Source organism: Leptosomus discolor, chromosome 19, assembly GCF_034619465.1.
Source record: "Leptosomus discolor isolate bLepDis1 chromosome 19, bLepDis1.hap2, whole genome shotgun sequence".
Taxonomy (NCBI): Eukaryota; Metazoa; Chordata; class Aves; order Leptosomiformes; family Leptosomidae; genus Leptosomus; species Leptosomus discolor.
The window spans coordinates 5,792,888-5,802,290 of NC_141409.1; the positions used below are offsets into that span (position 1 = coordinate 5,792,888).

At 54.1% G+C, this 9,403-nt stretch overlaps 1 protein-coding gene across 1 annotated transcript in view; it reads right to left on the reverse strand.

Annotated features, from left to right (window-relative positions):
• The window catches only part of ASTN2 (astrotactin 2), a 354,284-nt gene extending 345,084 nt beyond the window's left edge, over positions 1 to 9,200 (reverse strand). Inside the window, exon 1 of the mRNA XM_086475491.1 lies at positions 8,825 to 9,200. Coding sequence (XP_086331617.1) covers positions 8,825 to 9,200 — 376 coding nt within the window. The remainder of the gene's footprint in view (positions 1 to 8,824) is intronic.
• Positions 9,201 to 9,403: the final 203 nt, after the last annotated feature.

Consider the following 9,403-nt stretch of genomic DNA (forward strand, 5'->3'; position numbering starts at 1 on the left):
TAATTTAAACAGATCATAGAAACACAGAATGGTTTGGGTGGAAAGGGACCTTTAAAGGTCATCTAGTCCAACCTCCCCCTGCGGTGAGCAGGGACATCTTTAGCCTGATCAGGTTGCTCAGAGCCGTGTCCAACCTGACCTTGGATTTTCCCAGGGATGGGGCTTCTACACGAGAGGTACAAGGACAAGAAAGAAGTGTGATGAGGGTAGAAGGAAAAGGGACATAACAGGATGTCCCAACAAGCCCCAAAGCTCTCCAGTGCCACCACCCATGCTGAACCCACCGCACAAGTGTCTGCTCAGACGCAGAGAGCCAAGGTGAAGGGTTCTCCATCTTCCTCCACCCCCACAGAGCAGCCTGCGCAAGGCAGCGCTGAGCAACAGAGACTGAGGTGGGAACAACTGGCAGGATGTGCCGCAGGAGCCCCTTCACCCCAGGAAGCCCATCCGAGGGGGAAACTGCCCGAGAGAGCAGATCTCGCTCTGGGTGCAGCTGCACGAGTCATTAATCCAGTCAGCAGCATCAACTTTTACCCCAGCTCCCGTCAGACCCCCCAGGCAACAAGAGCAACAGCAACACGGCAAGCATGAGCCAAGAGAGAGGCTCTTCAGCCTCAGCACACAGACCGGGTGCTCCCTGGCCGGGGCAGACAAGCAGCAGGTCTTGGTCCTGGGCTGTAGGGAACATGCTCCAGCCCTCCCCTCCCTGCTCCCACACACAGATTGCCCTGCGTTTGCCATCACAGCATGCTGCTGACACGGGAGTGGTGCATCAAGAAGCTGATGTTACTGAGCAATTGGCTAGAGGCAAAAAAAAAAAAAAAAAAAGAAAAAAAAAGAAAATCCTAGGTTGTTGCCAGCTCCTATTTTCTGTCACTTGATCCCATATTTTAGAGATGTGCTGCACTCCTTGGAACGCAATCGCTCCAGAACCAGAAAGAGCAGCAAGGGAAGGATACGGGCTGTGAATGGCCTTGGGACAGACACAGCCGGGACTGCAGCAGCCACAGGCACGCTCTGCAACGCCGGCTCACGTTAGGCGAGCGCCTCGGCAGCCAGCAGCCCTCCGGGCTGGCCAGGGAGCCCAGCTCACGCAGCAGAGCCAGGACAGGGTTCCAGATGCAGGTGAGGCCACCCTGCCACCCCACAGAGAGACATAGAGGGGAAAAAGGAAAAAGAACTGAAGCCTCAAAGGTTACCAGCAGAGCTGAGCTCTTGTGAGGACGCTCACGGCCAGCAGCACAGCTGGGAGCAAACCTCGGGTCTCCAGACGCTGCACCCCAATTATGCGGTCCCGGGGCCGTAGAGTCCCGTAGGGTCTTTGCAGCCAGGGCAGCGCCCCTCTGTAGGCATATCTCATCAGAAAGAAAGGCATCAGGCACCAAATAACCAGTCTGTCCCCAAAGGCAGGTTGGAGCCAGGCATTCCCCACTCGAGGACAGGCAAGCGCCCAGCCCCAGGGAGCCATGCCCCGCTCCCTGCTGCTGCAGCACGTTAGGGCAGCTGGCAATGCAATTTCTGTTTCGTGCACTGGAAGAGCAGAAGATGGTGCAAGCGAGGTGCTAGGCCCAGCAGGCCCCCGCTCCAACGCAGTGGTTGTCCTCTCCCTGCGGAGAGATGCACAGCTCACCCTTACCAGCTCACCTCCACGCGTGTGGCCATGCAGGTTGGCTCTTGCCTCCTGCTCTTAACAGGATCACTCCCATACATATGCCTGGGAGCAACACCATCAGCTCAGTAATCTTCCTAAATACAGCAGTTACCAGGTGACTGGGAAAAAATCTCTTTTACTGCTGATGCTGCTAATGGAAAATTTCTCCCCTTTCGCTGCTGCTTTCAAAGCCACTCGCGGTTTCATACAGACTTTGTCTTGCACGGAGACGGGAGAGGTGGAAGCACAGAGGGAGAGGTGCAAGACTGGTGGGGAACAGATAACGGGAAACAGAGGGGAACTCGTACTTCTGTCTTCCTCCCCACCAGCCACCTCTGCCCACAGGCAGAGCCCTGGCTCCAAATCTTATCTGTCCCATCTTCTCACAGGCAGTCGCAGACAAACGTCCTCCCGCAAGGAATCCCTCCTTCCTCCCGGACACCAGCGGGATAAGCACGCTGGATGCATTCAAGAGCAGTGCTTCTTGCACGGCATAGAGGGAAGATGCCCAAAGGGGATTGATGGGCCAAAATCATTTACTCCAGATTTTTCTCCCCTCTCCCCCCTCGCCCCCCGCCTCCTGCCCAGCAGACAACCAGAAAGCCTCACCCAGCCAGTGCAGATGCAGGCAGCCAAGATCACTGCTCGTCCCCTTCACATGCCATTCTGCTTCTTCAATACCATTAAGTGTCTCCATACTGTCTGGACACTGGAAACCTTAACTGCATTAGCTGAGACCCGAGCAGCAGCACAAGCATTCAATTCTTTTAAGTGGCACCATTTCTTAAGCTGGTTATGCACAAGAATCATCTCTGCTCGATGCCGTCACCCACCCCACAGGTAGCGACAGGGGCAGGACTGGGCAGCAGCAAGGGAAGATTGAAATGGGGAATGATGAGCCTTGGCCAGACGGTTGCAACCAGAGGAGGAGACCCCTGACACGAGCTGTACTGCAGGCATTCCAGACGATGAAAGACTTCAACCAAGGCATCTCTATTTTCTTTACTTCTCCTTTCAGTCTCCAACCCCAGTCTACCCCCACACTCTACAAGGTATTTAGGTGTGATGGCAGGTGTTTCTCAAGCCACCTGCAACTGCTAACATGTATGTCGAGGCAGCATAAGATCGATACCTCATCGTTCCCACAAGTGGCATCAATCTATTCTCCTCCTGTCCCAGCCAGTCCCACACTTGAACTCCTGTCACACTGGGAAAGCCCAAGAGCTCAACCTGGTTTCACAGCCAGCCAACACCATGTCACTGAGGCAGCACAAAGGCTTGTCCATCACACAGCCGGGGTTCACACTTCCAGGGCTTAGAAAAGGCAGCAAATTTTACAGGTAATGTCCAGCTGCTTGGTGGCACCCAGAGGTCACTCACCTCCCCAGCCCCCAAGGAAAAATGCAATCTCCCCACCTAATTCTGAAGAAAAGCACTCTTTTTTTTTTTTTCCCTCCAGCAGAAGAGCAATAAAGATCTCTGGCATGTCAACATCATGGAAAACCCACTGCCATCACATGGGAGGAAGGAGGGAGCAGAGGGGATCCTCAGCCGTCAGCATCCTCCCGCTACTCCAGCCCGACAGTTCAGCTGCAGAAAACCGGCTCCTCTCTCTATAGTTAATCTTCTGTTGCCACTAGCTGGTCAACACGGGTACTCTTGGAAAGCTGCAACTCCCGGAGCACAGCCTGCCACTCAGTTACAGTTTTAACTGGGATTTTCATCCCAGAAAATACCCGAGACAAAGCAAAATCCCTGCAAGCCCACACCCCAGCGTGATGGACAAGCCACGTTCAACCTTGCCTTTGCAGAGGGAAGCGGTTATCTGAGGACTGACCCATTTTCACAGGCATTTTGTGCCTACAGCCTTCCTGGGTGTTACAGAGCTCACCTCTGATGCAGCCATAGCGGGCAGATCTCGAGCTCAGGACCCACATCACCAGTACAACCCCACCTCAAGCCTGGCTCTCCTTCCTTCCCTTTCCAGCTACAAGAACCCAACGGCCTGGAAAGCTTAAGCAATCACATAGCTTCATAGAAGTAGGGGAGGAAATCGGTACCAGAAGGTTTTCCCTCTTTCCTACACCCTCCCCAGACAGCCCCCGCCACCGAGGACCTGACCCAGACCCAACAGCCACACACAGCTGTGGATGGGCATGAAGGGGAAGGGAAGCAGCCCCTGCTCTCAGGTCTACATCCCTCCCAGTCTCTATGCCAAGGAGCCCACCAACACATCTCATCTTCACTGTATCACCTTACCAAGGCTTTTCGGCTCCCTCCACTTGCCTGGTGGAAGATGTGACTCTTTACCCTTTGGACTACTGTGGAAACAGCCAGAAAAATTAAAATAAAGAAAAAAAAAAAGAAAAAAAAAAAAAGAGACCCCAACACTTGATTAATCAAATCTCCAGCCAGATACACAGTGCGGCTCTTCAAGTCTAGCAGGAGGCAGTTAACAGAAAAGGGAGGTGTTGAAATCAAACTTTGCTTATCGGCTTCTCTCTGCAGAGACACCCCAGGTTTTAGATGCCATGCCCTGACGAGCAGTGTGTGTCACGCTGGGCACATTCTCTCTCTGCTACCCACACGACACTGCTCCGGATGTCACCGGCCAACTCCAAGCAGAGAATGGTGCTTCTGAACCACCAACTTAAAAAGCTTCAGTCTCTCTCATGCTCCCTGGGTAACCTCCAGCCTCTCCCCTGGCTCTGCAAACACGGGAGTTGTTGATACAGGCACGGGTGGCAAAGCCCTGCTCCAGTATTTTAGGAAAAAGCCATGAATTCAAACAATCCGCAGGGAAATAAGTGCTTTCCCTTATATGAATGCGTTCTTATCCTAAAGGGGAGAAGTAGTTCAAGTTATAAGATGGCTTCAGGAAAAGTTAAGAAAGAAGAAAAAAGAAGTGGCACAGAACTGCTGAGGAGATGGAGGAGCTGCAGAGCTTCAAGAAGCAGGGGATAATCATCAGCCACGCACAGGGGCCGTGGTGGGGCACCGGTAATGCAGGTGCACGAGCACCTTTTCCAACAACCACCAAAACAAAGCACCTCGTAGCACTGCAGATGCCCGTCAAACAAGCACCCATTAAAGCCATTTAGGAGAAGTTTGTAGTAAACGGTTCTTATGTAAGCCACTACGGGGTAAGAGCAGTGGCAAAAATTTGTCTGCCTCTTTGCTTCCCTCTCCTCTATATATATCTGCTCACACACAGACAGAGCTCATCTAAATTAGCTCGGAAGCTCATTCCCTGAATTGCACTTAAAGCAGGCTACGCTGCTTGTGGAGCAGCTATTGTACAGAACACATGGCTGCTGACTAAATCAAGATACGTACCTTAGAGAGACCTCATTGTACAAGAATAAAGTCAATGATAGGCTGCACCGTTTGCCAGCGTAACGCCAGAAGAATTAGAGGGGGGGGGAACGAAGAAAAAATACCGCAAAGCATCGGTTGTATCCAAGGTTAAGGAAAGGGCAAGATGCTTTTTCAGGAAAGGGGATGCACAGCAACTCATAATGCACCGGTGGCAAAGTTACATTTGTCATTTCCTGCCACCACTGTGCTTTGCTGGGTAATTTTATAGTAACGTAACCGGCGGGTAGGGGGAGAAACATCCTTCTTGTCTCCAACGCAAGAGAGAAAAAAATAAATTGAGGCGTAGGAAACACAGAAACGGAGACGCCCCATCAGTGAAGGGATGCCGAGCAAACCAGAGCTGCTGATCCGTGTTTCGGCAGCAGGTCCCCTGCTGCAGTCCGGGAAGGATGCAACAAGGAAACCAAGTTTTCTGCCTCTGTTGGGAGCAGACCAAACCATTCCCCCCTGCCCACCCTCCCCACCCACTCACCCTGCGCCCACAGCGAGGCTGCGCCCACGGCAGGGGCTCCCGGCAGAGCATCGCCGGGCTCCGACCACCCCTTCGCAGGCTCCACGCGCTCCCCACGCCACCCACCACCCACGGCTCGTGTGGCCAAGCGAGTGGCTGCTGGTGCCACCGTGCCGTGGGGCCAGGGGTCACCCGTGTGGGGCTCTCCCTGCGCTCCGTTCTCCTTTCACCTCAGCCACGCAGTGGCTCCTGCAGAGCAGGCTTCCCACAGGCAGGGATGCAACCCTGGAAGCTCGCGCTTTCTGCACTTTAAGTGAGTAAAAACTCATCTTGTCAGGGAACAGAAGAAGTTGCTTCCTCCCTAGGAGGAGGAATCCTTTAAAGAAAAGAGACACAGAGGACTGAATGTGCTTTGTACCAGCCACCAATTCAGAGCATCTATCTCCTCAGCCTATTTGAACTTGGTCTGCCCTGAAAAAGAACCAGCAGGTGACGTGGTGTTTAGGGACGTGGTTTAGTGGTGAGCTTCGCAATGTTAAGTTTACAGTTGGACTCCATGATCTTAAAGGTCTTTTCCAACCTGAATGATCCCATGATTCTAAGTTCCACAGTGCTGCAGACGACGCTTTGGCACCTGCCAGCCTTTAGCTACAGATCCCCCGCCCTCCTTTAACACAAAGGAGTGACAAGAAGCACAAGAACCCCTCAGCACCAGGAGACTTACTAAGCTGGGAGTCGCAGAGCAGGCCCAGGACTACAAGTGCCTGCTTAAACAAACTCACTGTCACCAAGCAAGGCAATGTTTTATTTTGTGCTTCCTGGCCTGGAAAGACTGTTGAGCCCTGCAGAATGGGGTGGCCTCAATTTACTCTCAACTTATTTCACTTCAGAGTCCATAGTATCAGCACCAGGCTCAGCTTTGCCTGCTTTATGCTCTTTTCTTTTTTTTTTTTTTCTTTCAAAAATCCCTCCGGGATGCCAGTCAGGGTGGCTGTCCTGAGGGGTGTGCTTTAGGTCTTCCTACCCCATCCTTACCCCTTTGAGGCCAGAAAGCAGCCTTTGCAAGCAGCAAGAGCCTGCACTGAAAGACATTTAGGAGCCCTCAACACATCTGCCATCGGCAGGACATCAGCTCTTGCGTGTCTTCCCAAGCTCAGGCCCAGACAGCCCCTAAACATGTTCAGCAACATGCAGAAATACATACAAGCGTCAGAAATCAGCTAACCATAATGGCTATCCAAGATTTTGGCAAAGAGAAGCCACTGGTTAAAGCAATCCCTGCCCCCAAGTCAGTCCAAAGCCATTCGACTGACCTCCCACATGCAACGCGATTTTCACCTCCAAAAGCCCATTACACGGCAGCAGCGGCTCTCGGGTTCTCAGCCACTGATGAACTTAGACAAGGATGCAGGGGGGGGGAAAAACACTACAGAAAACTCCAGGTCTTACTTCCTGCACTAGAAGAACAAGCCAGCAGAAATCCTCTAAAGCACTCACCCAGAAAAGAGTTAACTGCGAGCGAGACTCAGTTGCCACACCAGGAGACGGGAAGAAATGCAACAAATTTGAAATACCAGAGCATCCACAGCAATTCATGAGCTAGACCTTGGGGAAGGACAAGTGTTTTACCTTCTCTGGAGGCAACATGCAGATTAATTTCAGGACCGTGATGAAGCCATCCCACCATGGGCAAAGCTTCCATTTATCTTCCAGTCTGCCTGATGCCTGTGGGTTCAGGGAAACAGGAGGGGCCGTTTTGGGGTCTTTTGTCCATGAAGAAACAGTAAAAAACCCCACAGTTTTGCAAAAGACATGCTACATATTCAAGAGGACATGCATAACCAGTATCCCAGGCAAGCAAAAGAGAATTTTTTAGACCAAGACTCTCTTTACTGGCAGTCACTCACGGAAAGAGGATTTGCTATACAAGATCATGTCTCTGATCTATCAAGACAAATTTCTCTCCTCCAACTTGAGCTATTACCTAAGCTACACACAGAGGGGTTTCTTTGCCTTCTGATATATTTAGATCACTATGCAATTCACACCCAGTCCCCGAAGAAACTATACTCTAATCTGAAAATTCAACTCTGTGAACCATGAAACTTCTTGTTACTTTTAATCACTGTAAGGTAAATGTCATTCCTACTGCATCAAACCGTTGATTTTTCACTTTTATTACTTGAAATAGAGTATCTGGTTTGTTTGGGATTTTTGCAGTTGCCCAACCGTGTCTAAGGAAGCCACACAGCAAAGCCAGAACCCAAGAGGCTCAAGAAGTACCATCAACTTATTTATTACAGGCGCCTGCTACAAAAAAAAAGCTTCACAGAAGGTAAAATGACAGGACTGGGAGATGCAGGCAATCATTTTTCCAGCCTGGGGAATGGCAGTCACTTCCACAAGGGATGGGAAGGGACTTGTGGTCGGTGCCCAGCAGGTCAGCCTGCACACGGGCACACCTCGACACGCCTGGAGCCCCCAGGGCGACGTGATGGAAGTCACAACCCTGCAGCATCTCAGACCCAAAGTTAAGCAAATACTCGAATTATCCGAGGTTCAGACACCGAAAAGCAAGAAAGCTAGCAGATAAAGATCAACCAAAAAACCTTCGGTGACCTGGCAGAGTAAACACCGCGCTGCCCACACGGCATTCTGAGCTGTTCCCCTGGAGGGTCCCCAGGCTGATTACGGCACCGAAAAGGGTAAAAGTGACCAGAGGCAGCTCGGGCACCCCATCCCAGCCACCAGGATCCAGCATCCAGATGAAAGTACGACTACAAAATCATTCCTAGTCCCATGCCTCCCCCCAAGCTGAGACAGGAGGACAGTCCCCAGGCATTCGCCACAGACCCAGGCGCTGGAGTTGTGCGTGAAGCGAGAGCGAGCTTCGAGGATTAAAACGATGCATTTATAAAATTAGGCTCTGGCTACAAGAAACCGCCTCTCCCGTTCTCCCAGGCTCGGCGGTCCCTCCTCCAGGGCTAAGCGTTCAAGTTGGAGCGCAGGAGGCAGCACCCAGCACTTCACAGCCTGAGCAGAGATGCTTTACTCCCAGGGCTTTTAAAAAGCAGCAGCCGCCCTCAGGCCCTGCTAAAAAATCCCTCCCCAGCAGGAAAAAAAAAAAAAAAAAACGAACCAGGGTGCAGCGAGGGCAGGGTTAGAAAGCGCCAAAAAACACCCTGGCTGTCCACGGTACGGTGAAGAGAAGCCCCGGCGCAGCAGGGTGACAGCACCGGGATGCTCCGCGACCCGGGGAGGTGCGGAGCGGGGGGCGGGGGGAGAGGGAACGGACGGGAAGGGACGGGACGGGACGCGGCGGGGGAAGCGGTGCGGGCGCCTACCGAGGGTGAAGAAGGGCAGCTCGGTGTTGTCCAGGTCGTCCTGCACGGCGACGCGGCCGGGCAGCTCGCTGCGGACGAAGAGCAGCAACCGGGAGTCGGCGGCGGCGGCGGCGGCAGCGGCGGCGGCGGCGGGCGGCGGGGCTCCGCTCCAGCTGATATCGTTCTCGCGGAGCACCGGCAGCGTGGACACCGTGACCGTCTTCACACGGCAGGGACCGGGGGGCTCCCGCGACGCCGCCGCCGCCGCCGCCGCCACCGCCGCGCCGGGCCCGCCGCCCAACATCACCAGCAGCAGCAGCAGCAGCGGCGGCGGCGGCGGCGGCGGCAGCAGCGGGGGCGGCGCGGCGGCGAGGCGGCGGCGCGGCGGAGCGGCCATGCCGGGCCGGAGCCAGGCGCAGGAGAGCCGCGGCGAGGCGAGGGGAGGCGAGCGGAGCCGGGCGCACTGAGCCGCCCCAGCCCGCCGCCGCCGCCGCCGCCCGGCTCCGCCTCCCGCCCCGCCCCGCCACCGCCCCCCCCCCCCCCCCCCCCCCCCCCCTCCGCTCCCCCCGCCGAATCGCCGGGCCGGGGCCCCTCTGCCGC